This window comes from Neofelis nebulosa, chromosome 3 (genome assembly GCF_028018385.1).
Source record: "Neofelis nebulosa isolate mNeoNeb1 chromosome 3, mNeoNeb1.pri, whole genome shotgun sequence".
NCBI lineage: Eukaryota > Metazoa > Chordata > Mammalia > Carnivora > Felidae > Neofelis > Neofelis nebulosa.
The window spans coordinates 62,960,234-62,985,138 of record NC_080784.1 but is presented as its reverse complement, the minus strand read 5'-3'; the positions used below and the strand labels follow the sequence as shown (position 1 = coordinate 62,985,138).

At 33.0% G+C, this 24,905-nt stretch overlaps 1 protein-coding gene across 3 annotated transcripts in view; it reads right to left on the bottom strand.

The window, feature by feature from the left end:
- Positions 1 to 931: 931 nt before the first annotated feature.
- SPOCK3 (SPARC (osteonectin), cwcv and kazal like domains proteoglycan 3) overlaps positions 932 to 24,905 on the bottom strand; it is a 491,866-nt gene continuing 467,892 nt past the window's right edge. For all 3 annotated transcript variants that reach the window (XM_058720948.1, XM_058720947.1, XM_058720946.1), the window contains exons 8-11: positions 13,979 to 14,200; positions 9,025 to 9,087; positions 5,849 to 5,986; positions 932 to 2,631 (exon numbers count right to left, since the gene is read on the bottom strand). In XM_058720948.1, the coding sequence (XP_058576931.1) occupies positions 2,462 to 2,631; positions 5,849 to 5,986; positions 9,025 to 9,087; positions 13,979 to 14,200 (593 nt within the window). In that variant the 3' untranslated portion in view covers positions 932 to 2,461. The remainder of the gene's footprint in view (positions 2,632 to 5,848; positions 5,987 to 9,024; positions 9,088 to 13,978; positions 14,201 to 24,905) is intronic.

Genomic DNA, 24,905 nt, shown 5'->3' with positions numbered 1-24,905 from the left:
TGATCAAGAGACGTAATATACACCACAAATAGAATATTTATACACAGATATACAAATAGATATTGTATACAAACATATACATTACGTAAGTTTAATAATGTAAATATTTTCAATTTTATATTTGCTATTGAATTGGTTGCTTTCCTGGGAGCCTGAAAGATAACACTTCTTTAAAAAAATAGCTTAATTTCAAGGCCGCTATATTTGTTACTTTAAGTCCATTTATTAAACCTCTACTTAGAATTTGTGGGATCTTTTTTGTCTTCTTATAACTATCCATAACTTATATTTTATAATTCCTATACATGTATCAAATAGATAAAATTAATCTATTAATTTTAAAATTAATAAAATTGCTGTTGCTATAGAAATTTAGCTCAGTATTTTATTTTATTTTATTTAATTTATTTTTTTTTTCAACGTTTTTTATTTATTTTTGGGACAGAGAGAGACAGAGCATGAACGGGGGAGGGGCAGAGAGAGAGGGAGACACAGAATCGGAAACAGGCTCCAGGCTCCGAGCCATCAGCTCAGAGCCTGACGCGGGGCTCGAACTCACGGACCGCGAGATCGTGACCTGGCTGAAGTCGGACGCTTAACCGACTGCGCCACCCAGGCGCCCCTAGCTCAGTATTTTAAATATGCTATCACAAAAATGGGTTTAAAAATAACACCATCAACAAAAAAAAATGATCTACTTTGGAATTCTCTGACAAATGAAATAAATAAAACAAATCAACAAATAAAAATAATTGTTAATATATACAGGAAAAGAATATCCAAGATGCCAAGGATTCTGATTTTGAAATTCAAAATTTTCAAAAAACTCTCCTAGCTAGTTTGTGATGTATTCATTTTTGAAAAATCAATGAAAATATTAAGAATCCGTCGTGCTATCTATAACCCAGAAAATCATTAAGAAACGGTGTAATTTGGTTACAAGATTCTTTATTTTGCAAACTATACATAAACAGTAAAAAAGAAAATGCATTGTACTTTAAATATTACATAAAATCAACATTAAAGTTTCTTTTTTAGTGAGTATAAATCAAATGGAAATAATTCACCAATTTTACCTTTGATGAATTGTATATTGGGAGAAAAGTTGACCCACTGCTTAAATTATGATACCAATGCATAAAATTCAATAGGTTTTTCCATTTGTATTATGGGCACAAAACCATAGGTCTGATATACTTAAAAGTGATCGTTTGCCAAAATGTCTACACAATTAATTAACATGCTAACTTAAATACAGCAATTAAAGTAATTTTTGTTACAGTTAAATCTTAAATGCTACTCTACACAATAATCATAAACAAGTCCACATGGCAATTATGTAACAATAGAAAAAAAGAAAGAAACATTTTCCATTTTCTTCATTCCAGCAGCAGTACCTTTACTGGTATTAATTTGTTAATTAGGTGTGCTTATATATTGCCTAATATCCTATATTGGTATGCATGCTAAAACCTTTCTATTTCTATTTTGCAAGGCACCATACAATACGGTCTCTAAGTTGCGGCACTAGTAATTAAAATGGCATAATTCTAGGATTAAATGCAAAATTTTATCTGAATAAGAAATAAAATAAGAATTAAGACTTTTAAATTTGACATTGAGGCAAATGACAAACCTTTGTGAAAATGTAGTTTAAAGTAATCTTTCCTTTTGTCTTCCTACTTTAAATTCTGCACCCTAAATCGCTGGTCAGAAAGATAAAGAAATCGAGAAAGGTAAAGAAATCATGCTGTTTTAGAATATAAAAAAATTCTACATGAGAACGCTATCCAACTTAAAATAAAAATTAGGAAGGACAACGAAGTTTTTAACTTTCAGAATCCATGGTTTTCCGTACTTGCCATTTTGTAAAGTATCCTAGCATATCCAGAATAATTTCATCATTGAAAACATCACTATTAATGAAAACACAATGGAGGACTCTACACTTGTTACCGTTTTTCTTACCCGTCGGTATCCCCTCACTCACTGTAAATCTAGGAAGATGCGACCTTGGAATAGCAATTAAGGTCATGCTTAGTTTTATAAAATACTTGGGACCCAGGCCACTAATAAGTTATTGTAAATTTAACTTAGAATATCTCTCAGAAAAATAACGTATACAACCTCAAGTCCTGGTTGTTGTTTTGCTTGTGGGAGATTGACATAGTTGGTTCTTATGAAAATTTGTTTATATCAGTAGCTCTTCCTAATGTTTTTTTCCCCTCTGGCTAGACTCCATATGCATTTTCTTTTTCTCTAAGGCATATAAAAACTCAAGATAAATGATTCTTATTTAAACATAAAGTCCTATGACATTAGCTGCAATATTTGAAATAATTATACAAAATATATGTGAGTTTTAGAATCCTTTTGTTTTAGGGAAAGAAGATAATTCTCAATAGGTTATCACTTTGTAAATAATAGAAATGTAGAATTTATAGGTCTTAGCTCTCGTTAATCAGATGTACCCATCATGGTCATCACCATCATCATCGTCATCCCCTTCGTCTTCATCATCATCTTCAATTTCATCTTCATCATTCATAATATCGTCTTCATCATCTTCATCGTCAGTCCATTCATGGAAATCTCCACTTGCAAAATCTCCAGAGATCTCAAAATCAATAGCTTCGGGAAAAAAGTAAACATTATTATTATTAATGTCATCTGATTGAGTAATGGGATAATTTCCTGAGATACATAAAATTCTGATGAAAATTAAGCAAATTAGTACAACTTTACTTTGGCCTTTAACTTATTGAACAAAGGTAAGGAAAAATCCACTCTCTATCATTTGTTGGAATTTGTGTCCTAAAAAGCTGAATCAGTAAGGAGATCTGATATGCAAGGTTTCCAGTTCAGTAATATTGATCTTAGCCCAGTTTTTATAGAGGCTCATGTCAAACTTTGAATTTTACAAAGAATTTTAAATTTCTCCCATTAGTGTGGTAGGCAAAATAAATGCTCCTTTAAGGCCTTCACTTCCTAATCGGTAAAACCTGTGAATGTGACTTTAAATGGTAAAAAAAAAAAAAAAGCGACTTTGCAGATCTGATTAAGTTAAGGACCTGGAGATGGGGAGATTATCCTGGATTATTCAGATAGGCTCAGATGATCGCCAGCATCCTTAAAATCAAAGAACCTTTCCATATTGAGTCGGAGGGAGTTGTGACTAGGGAGAACAGTAAGAGAGATGCAACGTTGCTAGCTTTGAACTCGGAGGAAAGGGTCCATGAGCTAAAAAATATGAGCAGCCTACAGAAGGTGAAAAAGGCAAGGAAACAGATTGTCCCCTAGATCCTCTAGAAGGTATGCAGCACTGATGACCCTCAGATGTTTAGTTCAAGAAGGCCCATGTTGGACTTTGGACACACAAAACTGTTAAGATAATACAGTTGTGTAGTTTAAGCCACTAAATTTATGGAAATTTGTTGGGGTACCTGGGTGGCTCAGTTGGTTAAGCGTACTACTTCAGCTTAGGTCATGAGCTCATGGCCATGGGTGTGAGCCCTACATTGGGCTCCATGCTGACAGCTTGGATCCTGGAGCCTGCATCAGATTCTGTGTCTTCCTCTGTCTCTGACCCTCCCCCACTCATGCTCTGTCTCTCTTTGTCTCTCAAAATAAATAAATGTTAAAAAATAAATAAATTCATGGAAATTTGTTACAATAGCAACAGAAAACTAACATAAGTAGTCAGTACTTTAAAAAATATTTGGATTTATTCATTACTATTTATAGAGGCCAAATTGTACATATATCTCATAATGTTTATTTTTCAACCCTATGTTAGTGTGCATTTATTTTCTACCTTTTTAAATATTTTAGTCTTAAAATTTTGAGGTAGCTAATTAAAACAAATCTTATTAATGTAATCCATTGTTTATAAATTGATTTTATAATACAACACATTAAAATTCATATCTTATGTGAAGATAATGTTATTTCTATCCTCCTACACAATGTCTCTTGTTAATAATTTCAAGATGCTAAGAAAACTCAGAAGTCATGTTCTCAAAACAGTTTCTTTATTCACTCATTGAATTCATCCCCATATAGTTTTTATTTTCATCACTGATAATTGGCATCACTGATAATTGGTGTAATTAATAATGCAGCCATTTTAAACTACATATTACAAAGATATGCTCTTTACATGTTAAGGTATGTTAGGCATCTACTTAATACTACTTTATCTCACTTAATTCTAATAATGTTGGCTAGAAAACTAAAACCAAGCTATTAAAAATATTATGGGATAAATACATGCAGAAGAGGCACTTAAGCACTAGATGTCATTACCTTTATATAGTTTACCATTTATATTTTTTAAATGATCACGGTCTATCAGTTTAAAAATTGCATAAAGTAGCAGCGTTATCAACAATAGCCAAGTTACGGGAAGAACTCAAATGTCCATTCACTGACGAATGGATAAAGAAGTGGCATTTATGTGTATATGTATATGTATGTGCATATATATGTATGTGTATGTACATATAATGGAATATTACTCAGCTACCAAAAAGAATGAAATCTTGCCATTTGCAGTGTCGTGGATGGAACCAGAATGTATTATGCAAAGCAAAATAAATCCGTCAGAGAAGGACAAGTACTGTATGATTTCACTCATATATGGCATTTAAGAATCAAAACAGAGGAACATAGGGGAAGGGAAAGAAAGATAAAATAAGATAAAAACAGAGAGGGAGGCAATCCATAAGAAACTCTTAGCTAGAGAGAACAAACAGGGTTGCTGGAGGGGAGGTGGATGAGAGAGATGGGCTAAGGAGTGCAGTTGTTGGGAAGAATGTTATATGTAAGTGATGAATCACTAAATTCTACTCTTGAAACTAAAGTAATTTGAATTTAAATAAATCTGGAAAGAAAATAAATAAATACCACTTAAAAGAGACAACTAGACATTATCTAAAATACAAGATTGACCAAGTACTTTATTTTCATTTTTGGCCATGCATATTGAGACACAATCCATTAATTCCTAGTATATATGTGTGCATGAACATGGGAGTGTGCATGTTGTGTTTGTGTGTGTGTGTGTGTGTGTGTGTGTGTGTATAGCTAAATGAGTTTTGTAATGAAAACTCATCATACAAACAAAAATACTCATTTGAAACTTGCATTCTAAAAAAAAAATTTATGAAGCAAAAAGATACCACATTTAAAACTTTAAAATACATGTGCATGATGTGCAACTTAACTCTAATATTATTTTTAGATTTACACATAAAAAAGTCACCTCCATGAAAAGAATTAGAATATTAATTATATATATATAATTATATATGTTAATTATAATTACCTTTCAAACATTTAAACTATATTTTTCCTACCCAAATATAAGGAGATATGCTCATATAGCTGCAATTTGTGGACCTTTCCTTCAAAAACGTTAGCTTTTCTTTTGTGAATGAGCCCACATACTCCCTAGGTCAATTTCTCCAAAGGTATGCAGACAAAAGGGTTCCATATGGGGACAAGGCACACACTGGAGTTAGCCAACTTGGAATAGAGTGGATGACAAGAATATGCTGTACTTGAGAGGAAAACAGGAGGTATTTAACATTTCTGTATATGAAATAGTAAAAGGAACTCACCTTTTAATTCTTCTCCCTTCAAATACTTAAGTAATGCATTCTATTTATTATTTACACAAGGTTTTCATATGCTAGGAGTGACCCTTTTTGTCACCCCTCCCTCCCCAATATATTCTACATTTTTTGCATAGAGTATGTCCTCCTTAAATGCTTGGGCAAATTAATGAGATTCTTAAGAACTCATCTTGTGCTTGAGAAATTATTAAATAAGCAATCCTTATTCTTACCACAATCTGCAACACCATTTGTTCTGGATCCCATTACTTCATTTCCATATCTGTCAACACACCAGCACTGTCCAACACTGCCATGGCACTGTGCTGGCTTGTAGTAACCATCTTCATCACAGAGGGGGATGTACTGTCCTGTGAAACACACACACACACACACACACACACGCACGCACAATTATAAATAAGTTGTGTTTCTATTTGATGGTCAGCACCTATGCATTAATTCACTCAAGATATACACACATGGAGTTCCCCCTCCAGGCTGTGAACTAGTGATATATGTAGAACAAAATAGGTAAGCTTACTGCTGTCATGAGGCAGGCTATTTACATAATAAACTACTTTATGTTTCTTTTGTTAAGCAAATTTATTATTACTCCTTCTCATTCTGCAAAGGGTACTCTGTTCTCAGAGGTATAATACAGAATTAGAACCTGGGTAATGCCGTGTGTATTACATCATCCAGACCACTTAGAATGGCACACCAGACCCCCTACCATCATCACTGCCTACTTTCTATTTTCTATCCCCCAAATTTTCCTTCATATACTCCAAGCTTTTTCCACATCAAACTGTTTTGCCCAAATTCACTAATGCTTCATCTCTGTATTTATCTGTTTCTCATCTGGAATCCCTCCCTCCTTCCTTCCCTCCCTCTTACATTTTAATATTGACTTAAATGTGACCCCTAATATGCACCCCTCTCTTAAACTGGAAGATTTCTCATATGCTTCTTATAACGTGGTGTGTGTGTGTGTGTGTGTGTGTGTGTGTGTGTGTGTGTGTGGTTTATTATTACGTGCTTTCACCACTATAATGTGATATCCTCTCTATTGGGAATTTTGCATTCTCTTTGTTTTGAGTATTATATTAACAACTCTTAATCAAGTGGGAAAGACAGACATTTATTTTCACATCTATAATATCTAACATAGTACCTGGCACGTGGCTAATGATAAATGTTTAATTCATAACTTAGAAGTGAATTCACTTTCTTAAATGTTTATGCCGACACAACAAAGTAAGGCTTAGGAAATTAGAAAATTTTCTTGTCTTTCCTGACTATTCTATTCTCTCAGTGACCAGACACACTCTAGTTATCTAGTGAGAGAGAGAGAGAGAAAAAAAAAAAAAAAGCAACCGCTGAATAAATCAATAGAACATGAAATTCTTTCAATTTACTTAGTCTTGCAACCATATGGGATCATAATATTACCTCTTTAAATAAAGTTTCAAAATTCTGATCAATAAATAGTTTGATTTTAAAATTGTAATTCATTTGAAAGATTTGGAGTATGAGACTATCAGTGAAGTAGACAGAATATTACTAATATAGAAAACTTGAAAACGCCATCTGTAGATTTAAGACCAGCAAAAATTAGAACACTTTTTTTTCACATTCTTAGCTCCATCTTTTAAAAGGCTATCATAACTTGACATCTTTGACATGAAAGTGTTATGATGTAGAGTTAGTGTGACCATTAATTTATCTTTAATGCCAGTATGACGCACTATCTCTATATAACAACTGATAACTTTTCAGGTAAGTACCGTTATACTTCCAAAAAAAAAAAAAAAAGAACTATTTAGGGCATTCATTCTCTAATAATGATTTCCATTTTTATTATGTAAAAAGAATAAAAGTTACTCCTTCCAAAGGCACTAGATATGTTTTCATTTTTTTTTAAACTGCAAATAATCAAATTCTGAATTTTGGTAAGTCTAAAATATTTTTCAGTTGAATTTCAATGGCTTTTCCCATTGTACATGGATAAACTTTGCTTTGTGGAAACAAAAAAACCTATGTATGACTGTATTATTTCATTTTTGAGCTGTGGTGTAGTATGCATTTTTTAACAGAGCTAAAAGAAACATAACACATTGTAGTTTTATCATTAGTAATTCTTTATATCTTAAAGTGCTTTATTACAAAAAAAATAGCCTTTTCATTTTGAAGTATGGATTTTCAAGTAATTTATAAAAAACTCATTTAAACATGCAATATTATAATTACGAAGATAGCGTGACATAATAAATCAATGAGATTCAAAAATATTAAAAATTGTGTTCTATTAAATACTCAAGGCATTAATATACATGGAAAAGACAAAACAGAAAACATTGCATATGTGGTATTCTGCATTGGATCCTAAAACAGAAAAAGGACATCAGTGGAAAAACTGGTAAAATCCAAATAAAGTCTAAGTTTTAACTAATAGAATTATAGCAATGTTAATTTCTTAGAATTGACAAACAGACAATGGTTATTTGGTACATAATAAGATGGTAACTCTGGGGGAGGTAGAGTAAAGGACATATATAAACTATGTACTAATCTTTGTAAAATTTCTTTAAAATTATTCAAAAAAGTTTATTTTAAAATTTTATGTCTAGAAGAATAAACAAAATAATCACACATAATAGTTTAGTAATTTCTTGATAGTCAAGCACTCTAATGTTTCAAGACTTTTGGTGAATTTTGTTATCTATCTATCTATCATCTATCTAATACATATATTTACTTGCTAAAAGTAAGTTAGTAAAAAGTGCTGATGAAAAACACTAGAAAGTTTATTCAAGTTTCTTTGAGGTACTACGGCATGCTTTCACCCATCTCTCTCTCATATTACTTTATACATGTTAGATTATTATAGATATTATTACATATATATTATATATTACATATTATATATCATATAGTAGATATTAGATCATTGTAGGCATATTAGATTATATATTAGAATATATATAGATCATATAAATATTATATATACATTATTATAGATATATTAGAATATATAAATATATTAGATTATTTTATATGTATTAGATTATTATATGCATGTGTGCACCATTATTCTTGAATTGTTAGCCACAGAATTAGAATGAAAGTTTCTGCTGATGCTTTAACTTTAGCATTGTTTAAATCTCTTTTTTCACTTAATAACTTTCAAAATGAACATTATATTAGGGTAATAAAACAGACATAATATCTTTCAATAGGTAAGATAATAAAAGTAAGTTTAATGGCTTTCAAAAACTTCATAAATTTTGTTACTGAAATTTAGTGTCGTCTATCTTTGTTGGATTAATATTGATTTTATGTTGCTGTTTCCCTGGGGTTATTTATGTAAGCAATAAAGGCTTCAGAAGAATGATCTATTACTCACCTAGGAGCTTCTTTACCCCTTGCCGCTTCTGAATATTGCTGAGCTCCGTCTGGCAAGGTGGGTCTGCAATGACATTAAAAGTGTTACTTCAAGGATTATAGTTAAATAAAAAAAAAGAATAATTTCTATGATATCAAACCTCATCTGGTCTTTACATGGCCTTAAAAGACACATATGATGTATTATTTCTTTTTTATGGAGTACATACCTATATGATACATGTATGTGTATCTATATGCATACTTGGAGGGAGAAACAGAGGCAGGGGGAAAGAGACAGAGAGAGAAAGGCTTTCCTAATTATTGGTATTAGATTATCTTGATTTTTTGCAGACAGACCAAATTGTATAGAAAAATGCAGAGAATGATATGAAATACTTATATGATGGAAAATGGTTCTTATCGTTTACTTTTAAACGGTCAATCAACTCAGCAATATAAATCCGCCTGAGGGACTGGTGTCAAAACAATTAACTGATTATGTTTTCCCTTTATTTAAAACAGGCTATAAGATATAGAGAAATAGCTTTGCATTAAAAAAGTAATCTCTAAAAAAAGTCAATGCTCTTTCAGCTTATATCAGACACACTATTATAAGTTTTGATACTGAATAATGCTGACAGGCTTTGGTCTTTTTAGTTCTATCCAGATACTTCAAGTATATATGCAGTGTGGAAACAGGACATATTATAAAATAATTTCTGCTAAGCCATCTTTTAAAAATTAAGCAAGTTTAGAAATAAAGAATTGCCTTTCTTTTTGAACTCAACCACTTAAAGGAGAACATTTTCAGATAAATATAAAATTCTAAATGGACACAATATAGCTTGGCTTATATTATTATTATGTATTATTACATATATTTTATATAATAAATATATTTTCTAATTTATAATATTCAAATAGTTCAACGTATTTTATGCTCATATTCTAAAAACCTTCTATATAAAAAGGCATCTTAAATTATTGAAGCAGAAAACCAATAGGAACTAGTACCCACTTTCCCATACTACAATATTTTAGGGAAAAGGCAGGGTATAATCAATTCAAATAATTTAAAAATATTATATGAATTTGACAATATTCAGTTATTAAATTTTCATGTAAGTAACAAAGTGTAATGAGGAAATGAGACAAAGTGATTAATATATGTATATATTTAATTTTTTTAATGTTTATTTATTATTTTTGAGAGAGAGAGAGAGAGAGAGCACAAGTGAGAGCAGGGGAGGGGCAGAGAGAGAGGGAGACACAGAGTCCTAAGCAGGTTCCAGGCTCTGAGCTGTCAGCACAGAACTGTGAGATCATGACCTGAGCCAAAGTCAGACGCTTAATTGAATGAGCCACCAGGCACCCCAATATACATTTTATAGTTTAATATATATAAGCCAAACAAGTCTTTTTCCTTGGGAAATCTAATGTGAAGAAAAAGTAATTTTTTTCAAAGAGAGAGAGAGAGAGACTATACAAGAAACAGACTCTTAACTATAGACAACAAACTGATGGTTACCAGAGGGTAGGGGCATGCTGGGGGAGGGAGGGGGTGATGAGAAAAATAGGTGAAGGGGATTAAGAGTACACTTATGATGAACACTGAGTAATGTATCAAGTTATGCAACATGGGCTTATAGAATGGACATTTAAAATTTTACTCCTTCCAAATATAATAGAAGCCAGAGGAAATTTTTGAGCTGAAGTTTCAATATCATATTGAAGGCATTTTTTCTAATTACTATGGACTAGTTATTGCAAAGTAAAAATAATATTTGTATATGTTTGTTATGACATTGCCTGAAAATCCATGTACATTTGATTCTCTCGATTAGTGACCTCACTGAATAAACATGAGTACCAGTCCCACAAACTTTGTATAAGGGAGCAATTTAAGATTTCACGAGTACACTGTACAAGATTCAGCTGTTCATCTACACATATTTAATTCTGAAGTATTTCTCCTATTATTTGTAAGGCAATTCTGTCTGGTCTTTAACATGGGTATACTACATATATATATGTATATATATATATATATATATATATATATATATATATAACTCTCATTTATATATTATATATTTTATATATTACTCTAATATATAGCCAAATATATTACATAATACTTTAATTACAGTAAATAATAATTTGTTGTTTTATTGAATAGTGAGGAAAAATACATTCTTTTATAAGGTGAAACATTTGAAAGCACGCTTTTAAATAAATGGCTATTTTTTTTCATTAGATTACTTAATAAACTAATTCTTATTGTTATTCTTAGTGTCAGTTACCCTGATAGAGCTTTTTTCTAACATTTTCTAGCATATTAAAGTAATAAAAATAATTAGCCAACTCTCCTAACCTTTGGGGAAGATGTATAAATCCTTTCACCCACTCAGGTACCATTTATTAAATTATATCTACCATGTATTAAATAATCTCAGAGAAAATCTTCATGTGACTATAAAGATTTTAACACTTTGGCTGAATACTGCTTAATAGATGAAAAGTATTTAAAGCAAAATTTTTCTTTGGGAACCTTTCAGTTCTACAAATATTACTGCAAAATCCACAAATGTTTTAATATGAAACTATTTATTTCTATAGAAGAAACACTGAGTTTTTCATAATTTTTTTTGCAAACATGCTATCATAACACTAAAAAATTTAACTAAAATAAGATCATAAAAAAAAGACCAGATATCTTTTTATGATGGATTACCAGCATTGACTTTTCTATTCTTTAAATGCTTTAAATGTATACTAGTCATTAAAACTATCATGTAGCTTTTTAGAAGTGTGCAACTACCTAGAAAGCAGAAATACAGTAATAAAATCAACAGAGTGCATGTGTGTGGGTGTAAGGTTTAGAATATTTTAATAAAGAAAATATGTTTTGTTTAAAGTGATTTATAAATAGTTAAACTACTCTAAAATTCCTGCTGTTGACTCACTACTAATCAATTACTAAACTATTACTAATACATTAAAAAGTATTTGAGGTAGTAAAAGTCCCTACATAAGGTATTAGTGATTCATATGAAAAGCTGAGTAAAATTAATACACCTTTAAGTAGATTGTACATTCTCTTAGCTGTCAAGAATTAAAGTAAGGTGACAATAGCAGGTGTATCACATTAGAATAATTCCCTGTTTGTTTTTTTAAAATTAGGATCAACCAGTCAGAATGCCTAAAATTCACAACTCAGGGAACCACAGATGTTGGTGACGATGTGGAGAGAACACTTTTGCATTGTCAGTGGGAATGCAAACTGGTGCAGCCACTCTGGAAAACAGAATGGAGGTTCCTCAAAAAAATTAAAAATGAAGCTATCCTATGTTCCAGTAATTACACTACTAGGTATTTATCCAAAGGATACCAAAATGCTGATCCAAAGGGGCATGTGCACCCCAATGTTTATAGTAGCGCTATCAACAATAGCCAAAATATGGAAAGAGCCCAAATGTCCATCAACTGATGAATGGAGAAGGATGATGTGGTAAATGTATACAATGGAATATTACTCAGGTATCAAAAAGAATAAAATCTTGACATCTGAAACGTGGATGGATCTAGAATGTATTACGCTAAGTTAAATAAATCAGTCAGAGAAGGACAAGTATCAAATGATTTCACTCATATGTGGAATTTAAAAAACAAAACAGATGAACATAGGAGAAAGGATGGAAAAATAAGAAAAAAACAGAGAGGAAGGCAAACCGTAAGAGACTCTTAAATACAGAGAACAAATTGAGGGTTGCTGGAGGGGTGTTGAGTGGGGGGATGGGTTAAATGGATGATGGGTACTAAGGAGGGCACTTGTTGAGATGAACCCTGGGTGTTCTAGGTAAGTGATGAATCACTAAATTCTACTCCTGAATTACTCCATTATTACACTATATATAAACTAACTTGGATTTAAATAAAATAAAATAGGGGCGCCTGGGTGGCTCAGTCGGTTAAGTGCCGACTTCGGCTCAGGTCACGATCTCGCGGTATGTGAGTTCGAGCCCCGCATGGGGCTCTGTGCTGACTGCTCAGAGCCTGGAGCCCGTTTCAGATTCTGTGTCTCCCTCTCTCTCTGACCCTCCCCCGTTCATGCTCTGTCTCTCTCTGTCTCAAAAATAAATAAATGTTAAAAAAAAAATTAAAAAAAAATAATAAAATAAAATAAAATAATAAAAATAAAATTAGCGTCAAAATTACACACACCACTGTTTCCTTAGTTTCCCCAAACTTTATCATAAAGTGAGGTTTTGGATCTTTTTTTGTTACCTACTTAATTTCAATTGCCATTAGATTGATTATATAAGTATGGTTTCACTGTTACATTGCATTTCCCAGTAAAGAAGGATGCCGAAGGAACTAGCATCATACCAGCTCTCCCAGGTAACTCGCCTCTTCCAGAGAATCAAGAGACACTTTCTTTGCTAGTGAATTTGTATGAAGCTAAGTTAGTTTTAAAAGTTTGAAAGGCCAAGACATTTTAAAATCAAACGAGTAAAAAAATAACTTTATGGTGAATGCAGTGGTTCATTCGGCACATTTAATAAGATCACAAAATAGAACATTAAAACTCCACAGTATAGTGATAAAAAACCCATTTATTTTACACCATGGGCAAAGCAGATAGCAAATTAATTTTAATGATTGCTTTTAATATCTATGTTCTCCTATCTCTCTGTGCTTCTTGGTGGTTCATAATAGAAACTATAATGAAGTGCATTAATATAAAATACTAATTACTATTTTTCATCTTGTTTAGCATGTTTTGTATCCCTAGCCGAGTTATATTGTTTCACATGCTGCTTATTTGCTCTTTTATTAAGCACTCTAATGAGAAAAATATCTACTAAAATGAATGGGATAAGATGTACTTTTTTTTTTTTTAATCATGAAGAAATAGATAAAATTTGACATGCAGGTCAACTATCTGCATCAGTATGTGTCTCATCTTTTACCTTGCTGTCTCTGGAAGCAGTAGCACCATTCATTGTTCGATATCAAACTGTCCTTGTATGTGTCACAAGAATTGAAGAACGCCTTGGTACACTGTTCATTCTTATCAAGGTAAATGCTTCCGAGCTCTGACTGATCCAGTAGCAGGTCATAGTTTGTATCAAGTCTATTAAACATCCAGCCAAGCGAATCCTTGCAGATCGGCAAGATACTGGTATCAAATCCTAAAGGCAAAGGCAGAAAATGATTAGCGAAATCTGAAGGTCACCATCAGCAGCAAGCAAAGTAAAGGAAAATAATAGTTGGTTCCTGTTAAGAGCACCCACTCAACAGTCAGACGTTGAGGCTTTAAATTCATCTTGGGTAATTAATTTCAAAGTAAAATGGGGATAGTAATACCTACCTTCAGGACAGTTGTCAGAAGCATCTAGTACGATTAGGCATTATTCAATGGCACTTATTTTTGTAATTATGTTAGATATATTTACCATTCTTCAAACTGTTTCTTAATAAATAGGTTGTCATTATGAATGTATTATTGAGTAATAATGTCCTATTAATAAAGAAATAAAATTCATTCCCATTCAAAGAAATTTTACAAAAAGTAAAAATTTAACAAAAGTAAAATTTAACACATAATAAGGAAGAATTTCATTAATGCTCCGTATCTTTGTGGAACCATGGCGATTTTATAAGTAATACATGTCCAGAGAAAGAATAACCATCATGTGGTTTATACAGGTACTCTGTCTTTTGCTTCTCTTAAGGCAATTTTTACAATTGCAAATATGCTGAAATGGGAGATGGCGGGGGGCGCTGGTTGGACTCAGGTATAGAGAAATGATGGAAATGGGTTTGCATCCAAGGTACAATCTATCAAAATTTGGGTTTCTCTGGATAAACTTCAGGCCCTGCTAATACTCTATGTCCTAAATAGCATCAGATACAATGTCAGTGTTTTGAAGCATAATTTAAAAATTTACTTTCAATTATTCTTTGTCAGGCTTAAATGATCTTTAACAGATATTTTGGTAACATGGTTTCTTTTTTATTTGCTCTTTTCCACTCATTATAAGTGAAAGTAAAATAACAACTCAGTTAACTGGCATGAAAAAGAGGATGCATTTGGACTTGTGGAGACTTTCGGAAAGCTGGCTATCCAAAGGGTTTAACCTTCAATAGCAGGGGTTGAAGAGTAGTTTAACCATTTATGAATGAAATTCTCTCTCCACTGCAGTTAATTTTATGTTCTAGTTGTACATAATCTATTTTAATATGTACCTTTAATTTAATTTTTATACTCCAAGGTGTACAGGTAATTGAAAATAAAGACATACACATTTAGGATTTAGTTTTTAAATCCTATTTAGCATTTTTAGGATAAATAGTATTACATTAAATAAGTCCTGATTGGGAGATTTGTGACTTAAGAAATTCTCATTTTAAACACCTTTATGGAATTCATTCTATTCATGTATCAGAACATATTGCGCTTTCTGTCCATGAATCACCATGCTTTCTATCCATGGGTTTCCAAAGGTAAAAGAGGTATTTGTGACTCTTTCATAAAAGCATAAAGAAAAAAATCCAGGGCGCCTGGGTGGCACAGTCGGTTAAGCGTCCGACTTCAACCAGGTCACGATCTCGCGGTCCGTGAGTTCGAGCCCCGCGTCAGGCTCTGGGCTGATGGCTCGGAGCCTGGAGCCTGTTTCCGATTCTGTGTCTCCCTCTCTCTCTGCCCCTCCCCCGTTCATGCTCTGTCTCTCTCTGTCCCAAAAATAAATAAAAAACGTTGAAAAAAAAATTAAAAAAAAAAAAAAAAAAAAAAAAGAAAAAAATCCAGTCATTTTTTTATTATTTGTATTTTTCTTTGTAAAATTGTTTGTAGAATGAAAACAAATTCTCCCACTCAAACAAACAAACTACAAGCACTCATGAGTTTCTCATTTCCTATTTACTTTTCGGGTCTTAACCTTGGTTCTGCAAATACAGGGTTGAAAATATAGATAAGGCCATTATTATCTTGGAGCTTATTTTTAAAACAGTATGGCATGAGATACTGGTTGGGACTGTTCCTTACTGCCAGAAATTGTCAAATGCTCAGTGACCACATGAAGACAGGAACCCACAGCATAATATACTAACCACTGCAAAAGTATTCAAAGGAATGAAGTTCTTGGTGTGAGATTTCTGGTATGCCTTTGAGCCACACCCTCTCTCTCATCTCATTTTCTGGTACAATGGAGAAACCCAGTGGTGCAATTCTGCTTTTATGAATAAAAGATATGGAAAGAATACAGAAGAGCTATTACCCTTTGGTGAACAGTAAGAGTTAGTAAAGAGAGATTATCCTCTCCCTTCACCTAGTTATTGAGAATAGAGCACTCAACTGGCTAGTTTCCTAATGCTTAGCATGAAGGTCTCATTGAGAGCCCTAGTAAAGTCCACAAGTGTCTGCAAGGAGAGCTAAACATCTGATTTCCAGGTGAATATCTGCTTATCTACCTTGTGACTAGTCCTGGTCAAAGTGGGGAAAGAGCACTGGGGAAAGACAGTGGGTATAACATCTGTGCAGATAAAAGGCAAAGACTATCTGGGACCTAGCCAAAGACTGAAGGCTCTCTCTCAGTGTTTGGGATGCAGGGGTAAGGTGAGATATAAGAAATTGTCCAGAGAAAGTGAAGAGAAGGCCAGCTGTTAGAGATTCATCATCTCATGAATGCTATTTAGCGACAGGCGGTGAAGAATCAGCAGTGAGATAACAGAACATTCAGTTCTAGTGCACATACTCTGGCCTGTCTTTTTAGTACAATAAAGAATGACTGAAATGTTAGAAGAGAGTGTGACACCATCTGAATTTTGTTTTAAAAGGAAACACTTTCTGCCATGTGAATTATATGGGAGCAAGTGTGGAAATTGGGATGCCAGTAGGGAGTAACTGGAATAGCCCATATGAGAGATTTTTGAGGATTGTTCATATCACATCTTCATAATTGCTTGAGTTCCCTTTGACCAATCATCAACGATTAAGACATAAATTTTACTTTATTTTTGAGTTCAATTTAATTTTATATTTTTAATTTTAATTCCAGTATAATTAATATATTGTATTGAATTAAGTTCAGGTGTACAATATAGTGAGTCAACAATTCTATACGTTACTCAGTGCTTATCATGATAAGTGTACTCTTAATCCCTTTCAATTATTTAATCCATCCCCCCATACACCTCCCCTCTGGTAACGATTTGTTTGTATTTTATGTTAAAAATCTGCAAAATAATTTTTTTTTTTTAATTTTTTTTTTTTCAACGTTTTTTATTTATTTTTGGGACAGAGAGAGACAGAGCATGAACGGGGGAGGGGCAGAGAGAGAGGGAGACACAGAATTGGAAACAGGCTCCAGGCTCCGAGCCATCGGCCCAGAGCCTGACGCGGGGCTCGAACTCACGGACCGTGAGATCGTGACCTGGCTGAAGTCGGACGCTTAACTGACTGCGCCACCCAGGCGCCCCTCTGCAAAATAATTTTTAAAATTATCTCTGCCCAGATTTTATGATGTACCATGCAAACACCCTTGTCGATTTCAACACCTTATTTCTTCTTAGTTTTTCAATAACAATGAAACAAAAGTAGCCCTAACCTTTCAATAATTTTTGAAGCTCTATTTTGAGAACTTATTATACAGCACAGACATTCACATAATATAACATTTCTGAAAATGTAACATGTACAGATATTTAATAAATTTTAAACACAAGAGTTTACTCTTTATGCTACAAAGAAATGAAATTCTTACATAGTACATGTTTATTGAATGATCAATTTGGTAATGTGCAATAATGTTTTAGATAAAAAATGTCAAGGTATCTGATTTGTATTCAGGTCACTGGCCTGTGCCCTGGCATTACCTTGCATGGTTAAATTACTATATCTAGACTTTAATGCCCATATCTACATAATGTGGGGATTTTTCAAACATGATCTCTGTTACTTTGAAGATAAAAAATACAGTGAGTTTATATCATTTGAATAATATATTTATACAAAAATTGTGTTATAAGGTTAATCAGAATCATAAGTAACAGAAAAGGAGTAGACAAAATTATTTTAATATTCTAAATTAAATATATACTTTCAATATAATTCAATTCAGTTGATGCTACAAATATAAAATGAAATTAAATTGAAAAAATTGTTTTCTGACTTATCTTGAACTTTTGGAACAATACAAAAGTTGAGAGTTCTTGGATAACATAGTCACTATATATAACATAGTACAAATATTATACATATATGTGTTATATGCATTATTTTTACTATGTATATATGTAATATTCTTGATATATGCTTCAAGATCATTGTAACATGAAAAAAGTTGCTAGATTTAGACAGAGAGCTGATTTCTGTCAAAGTAAAACTTACAGCTTTTGCCCAATTTCTGAAGTCTATTTTGTCTTACATAAATATAGTCATTTCAACTTTTTTATAACTAGAATTTCTATTATTATACTTTTAACTAATTTATACTTTTATACTAAAAGTGTCTTAGAGAGAGCACAACACTGAGTCTCACATTTTGTCCAAGTCTGAAAATCTCTGCCTATTAATTAAAGGGTTTAGACCACATACATTTAATATTATTTCAATATGGTTGTTTTTAAAACTTCATGTTAGTATTATTTTATTTTTCCTCTTTATTAATTGTTCTTTCTGTTTCTCTTTTATTTTTTTGATTAAATATGCTTTTTAATTTTTTAATATTCTTATTTAATCTCCACTATTAGTTTATGTGGTAGGCAAAATAATAACCCCTCAAAGATGTCCACACTCTAATCCCTAGACCCCTGTGATATTACATTGCTAAAAGGACTTAAGTTTGCAGATGGAATTAAATTGGCTAATCAGTTGACTTTAAAATTGGGAAATAATTGTGGATTATCTGGGTAAACCCGATATAATTACATAAATCCTTTAGAATGAAACCATAAAGTGAAACCATAAGCTTTTCATAGCTAATAGAAATGAGACAGAGAAAAAATGGCTTTGAATATGGAAGAAGGAGACCATAAGTCTAGGAAAGTGAGTAGTGTCTACATCTGGGAAAAGCCAACAAAGACTGGAATACTCCTATAACTTCAAGAAAATAAATTTTGACAACAACCCTACTGATTAAAGAAATGGATCCTCTCCTAGAGCCCTTCATACACCTTGATTTAACATGGGGAGACCTGTGTTGGACCTCTGACTTACAGGGCTATAAAATAATAAATTTGTGTTGCTTAAGCTACTAATTTTTGTGGTAATCTGTTACATTCATAATAGAAAACTAATATAGTTTATGAAATATATTTGCTTTTTGATGGTTGTCAGCTGAGGATGTCCTCAGCTTTACAGTATACATCATTAGCTTAATCACAATCTTCCTTCAAATAATACTGTACCACTTCACATACGTGGTAAGAAATTTGCCAGGGTATACTTAAATCCTTTACCTTTTCTCACATTATTTTGCTATGAGGGTTACCCATTTTAATTCTATATATGTTGCAAATTTCACAGTACATTGTTATGATGTTTGCTCTGAACAATGTATTAGCTTTTCCAAGTGATTAAAAAATGTGAAAAAAATCCTTTATATTAAAGGAATTTTTTTTTCTCTGTGTAAACACTTCTGACACGAAATATGGGTTTTCTACACAAGGCAACTCTCTAATACTCTGGATACCAACTGGGTGTCCTACAATTTAATTCAATTCTGACATTATCCACTCAGTTAGTACAGATCCAGCAGGTTAAGGGCTCAGTCCCACCGAATGCACCCTTACTTCAGATACCAATATCATGTAGTGGGTTCCCAGCTATTCACACTTCTCTCAACTTGACCACAGATTAGTGGGTTCCCATGACCCCTTCCTCAGGTTCCATAATTCGTTATGACAACTCACAGATCTTAGGGAAACAGTTTATGTTTGCCAGTTTATTGTGAAGGAAATTACAAAGAATAGAAATAAATACCCAGATGAAGAGATACATAGGGTGAGATATGGAAGGGTCCCAAATGCAGGAACTTCTGTTCCTATGGAGTTGGGGTGGACCACTCTGTCAGCACATGGATGCATTCACCAACTCAGAAGCCCTCTGAACACGAACCCCTTAGCTTAGGGATTTTTACAGAAGCTTCATCTAGTAGGCATGATGGATTATTAACTCAATAGTCAGCCTCTCTCCCCTCTCCAGAGGATGGAGGGTAGGGCTGACAGTGCCAGACTTCTAATCACAGTTTGGTCTTTATAGTAACCAGCCATCATCCTGAAGCTATCCAGGAGCCCGCCGAGAGTCACCTCATTAGAACAAAAGATGTTCATATCACCCAGGATATTCCAAGGGATTTAGGTGCTCTATGTAAGATGCTCCTAATATCCTCATTACTCAGGAAGTTACAAGAGTTTAGAAGTTCTATGTCAGGAACCAGGGGCAGAGACCAAATACAGATTTCTTATTTTGTCAAACATATTTCCCCCCCATGTTAAGCATTTCTGGCTTTCTACATTCTTAAATATAGATTCAAATTTCTGTGTTGTATAATTACCTTTTGTGTCAATAAACTCATTTAATATTTCTTGAAATTTCTCAGCTTTTGATTATTGAAAAGGTTTTTTTTTTTTCTTTCTCTGGCTTTTTTTTTTTTTTGGCTTAATTTTTGAAGAAACATTTTTGTCAGAGACTTTCTTTCTTTTAACAGCTTAAAAATGTTCCACTGTATTGTGAATAGTGTTGAGGGGAAGCTAGCTGACATGCTGAGCTTTGCTCCTCTGAACAAATTTTTTCCTTTCTTCCCCCCCCCCCCGCCACCTCTGGTTGCTTTTAATATTTGCTTTTCAATACTGCCTTTTAGCAATTTACTTATGGTACACTTTTTTTTTTTAATTTTTTTAAATGTTTTTATTTATTTTTGAAGCAGAGAGAGACAGAACATGAGCAGGGGAGGGCAAGAGAGAGGGAGACACAGAATCCGAAGCAGGCTCCGGGCTCTGAGCTGTCAGCACAGAGCCCGACTTGGGGCTCAAACCCACAGACTGTGAGATCATGACCTGAGCTGAAGTTGGACACCCAACCAACAGAGCCACCCAGGCGCCCCTTCTTATGGTACACTTTGGTTTGGTTTTCTTTGTTTCTGTTGCTTAATGTTTATGGTATTTCTTGCATGTGTGGGTTTATTATATTAGTAAAATCCAGAAAGTTTTTAACCATTATTTATTCATATAATTTTCTGAGGCTCTACACTTTTAGTATTCTTTTGAGACTTAAGTTACTCGTATATTAATCCCCTCTACATTGTCCCATGGTTCACTAAGACACAGAATTTTTTTTTCAGTTTCTGTTTTCTTCAATGTGCTTTAATTTAGATAGTTTCTATCATATACCTTCAGGTTCATTTTTCCCTCCCTGCTCAGTTCAATGTCTTTGTATTCTCACTCAGGATGTTTTCATTTCATTTATTGTGTGTTTCATCTTTAGACATCCTATTTGGGTGTTTTATTCACATATCCTTTTTTTGTAATTGATGTTCCTATTTACCTTTATGCTACTGTGCGTATCAATAATGTTTATGGTTATTTTATAATCTTTATATATTAATCTCATCATCATTGTAATTTCTGAGTATATTTTCAAGATTATGATTTCTTTATATTATGGACCATATTTTTGCACTTCTTTGCATCCTTGATAAATTTTAATTTGATCTGAACCTTATGAATTTTAAATTATTGGTTGGCGGATTTTGTAATATTTCTCTACAATGTTATATTTTGTTCCAGCATGAAATTAAATAACCTGTGCATCAACTTGATTCTTTTAAGGATAGCTTTTAAGCTTTGTATGGCAGGCACAGAACAGAGCTTTATTCTGGGATTAATTTAGCCCGCCAATAATGTGTATCCCATTCACTATATGGATATACAATAATTTAACCATTCACCACTTGAAGGGCATTTAGGTAGTCACCAGTTTTGTAATTATACAGTTGTTGTAAATATCCACATATATGTTTTATGTGATCATATGTTATAATTTCTCTAAGATAAATATCCTAGATTTTTCTTCAATCTAGGATATCTTCAATATCCTAAATGTCTTCAAGATAAATATCCTGAAATGAGATTTCTGGGTTATATGGTAAGTTATGTTTCATTTTATAAAACTGTTTTTCAAAGAGTCTGTACCATTTTGAGTTCCTATTAGCCAGTTATTAGAGATTCAACTGCTTCCATACTCACCAGCACTTCTTGGTAATGTTATTTATTTATTTATCACCACTTTAATAAGCGTATAAGAGGCATCTCACTGTGATTGAATTCAGCATTTCCCTAATAGTGACTGATGTCAATATTTTCATATGTTAATTCACATCACAAATCTGCTTTGTGCAAGTGTACAGATCTTTACCCACTTTTCAGGTAAGGTGTTTGACAATTATTGAGACTAGTATTATTTATATATATTTTTTGGATTCAAGACCTTTATTAGATATGTATTTGGCAATATTTTCTCTCAGTGTGTATCTTGTCTTTTCATTTTAAAGCAGTATTTTTTAAAAAACTATATATATAGATAGATCTATATAGTCTATATCTATCTATCTATCTATCTATCTATCTATCTATCTATCTAGATGAAGTTTGATTTATCATTTGTTCCTTTTATGTGTCATATCTAAGAAATGTCTGCTAACCAAAGGTTAGATATATTTATTCTTATATTTTCCTTTATAAGTTTTATGACCTTAGGCTTTCCATCAAGGCAAACTGATTTTTAGTTCAGGTAAATGATGCTTTGGGGTTTTCTTTTGTCTACTCCTCCATCTGGACAAAAATAAATGCTGAGGCTATCTTTATCCCACTTCTGGGAGAATTTCCCACTACAGTCGAATTTCAACCAAGAGTAAAGTCAGTGTTTTTAACTTCTTTGTATGTTCCCTTGTGCTTTGCATACACTGGCGAGTCATGTGTTGACACATTATAGGACACAGGGCACAGGTGCAATGTTGAGCTCAGTGATTACAGGGACATGCTGCTCATGACAGTTTCTTCGAAGGGAATGGCTGAAGTAGATACTATACCCCGGTCTCCCTGCTTGGTTCACCCAGATTCTCTCTCTATTACAGAACTCAGGAGAAAGTACACAGGCCGGTCACTGTGCCCTCCGGCTGCTGCTTGTCCCATTTTTAATCTAGTCATCACCAAGACTATTATTCTGGAAGCTGCCCATTCTCAATGTGAAAACCACAAGCAAATGGGCATTTCCCACTAATCCAGTATATCCACCTTCCTCCCAGGTTCCCACCGATCAAGACCTTGAGAATTGGAATCAAGTATAGTCAGTCAAAATCAACCCAAAAAATCCCAAGTTTTTGAAGAAAATCATGCAACATTAGTATATGTATGAGTTATTATGTGGTCCCATCTTTTTATAGTTAACTTTAAAACTAGTATAAACGTAACACTGCATATCTAAAAATTACTCATAAAGAGACTTAAATTATTATGAACCTTTTCCTTTTTCACATTTTAGAATGTTAGAACACATCTTAATTGTTAGGTGGTAACACTAAATGACAGAGCAGAATACTAAATGAACGGAAAGTAAATAAAGTTAATTTTACAAAGCATGTCATATGCCTACTTTCAGTATTTCAGTAAGAATGCCACATTCTTCATTTTTCTCTTCACTATTATAATTGCATCTATGTTGTGCCTGAATTACAATATGACCCTCTAAGTTTGGCAATGAGGACATTATGTGTATGTGTATGTGTAGAGGATCTATATATGAAATGCTCTCCAATAATCATCATATATGATCAAATCTGATAAGTTATCAATGCAAGATGAGAGAGAAAAAATAACTAAGGGGAAATCTACATTTATCATCTGAAATATGATAATAGGGATTTGATACAATGGAATACTCAAAACTAACTTTCAGAGTCTGAATATTGCTTAAAATTATCTTCTTGCAAATTTGGAAATAATATGCAGTTGTGTAAAAATTACAAGTGGATTCACTCTTGTTGGGTGAACTTAAGGACTTTGACATCCCTTGACATTATTAAAGTTGTTTCTTGAATAATTTTAATGTTTTTATTTTTGAAGGAGAGAGAGACAGAGCATGACGGGGAGGAGCAGAGAGAGGGACACACAGAATTTGAAGCAGGATCCAGGCTCTAAGCTGTCAGCACAGAGCCCGATGCGGGGCTCGAACTCACAGACTGAGATCATGACCTGAGCCGAAGTTGGACGCTTAACCCACTGAGCCACCCAGGCAACCCTCTTGAATAACTGTTTTTACAAAGTTCTCCTCTCTTGAATATTAATATTTTCATAAAATGTTATGGTAGTCATCTAAATAGAGGTAACACAGAGCTCAATATTATAATTAATGTGAGGTTTGGGATATACATATTTTTAGTGGTGTTAAAAATAATAAATATATGGGTGAAATCAATGTGGAAAGAGTAGTATGTGCAAACAACTAAGTTAAAAAGCATAAAATTATAGGGCCCCTGGGTAGCTCAGTCGGTTAAGCGGCCGACTTCAGCTCAGGTCATGATCTCGCACTCCGTGAGTTCAAGCCCCGCATCGGGCTCTGTGCTGACAGCTCAGAGTCTGGAGCCTGTTTCGGATTCTGTGTCTCCCTCTCTCTGACCCTCCCCCATTCATGCTCTGTCTCTGTCTCTCTCTGTCTCAAAAATGAATAAACGTTAAATTTTTTTAAAAAAAAGCATAAAATCACCATGTTTATACATTGACAAGGATGGAAACCTATATTTAGAATGACTGAGATTGACTCATTCATTCTGTTCCCCCCCTCCCTCAGTTTTATCGAGATACATACAATTTACTTAAAACATTGTATTAGTCTAAGTG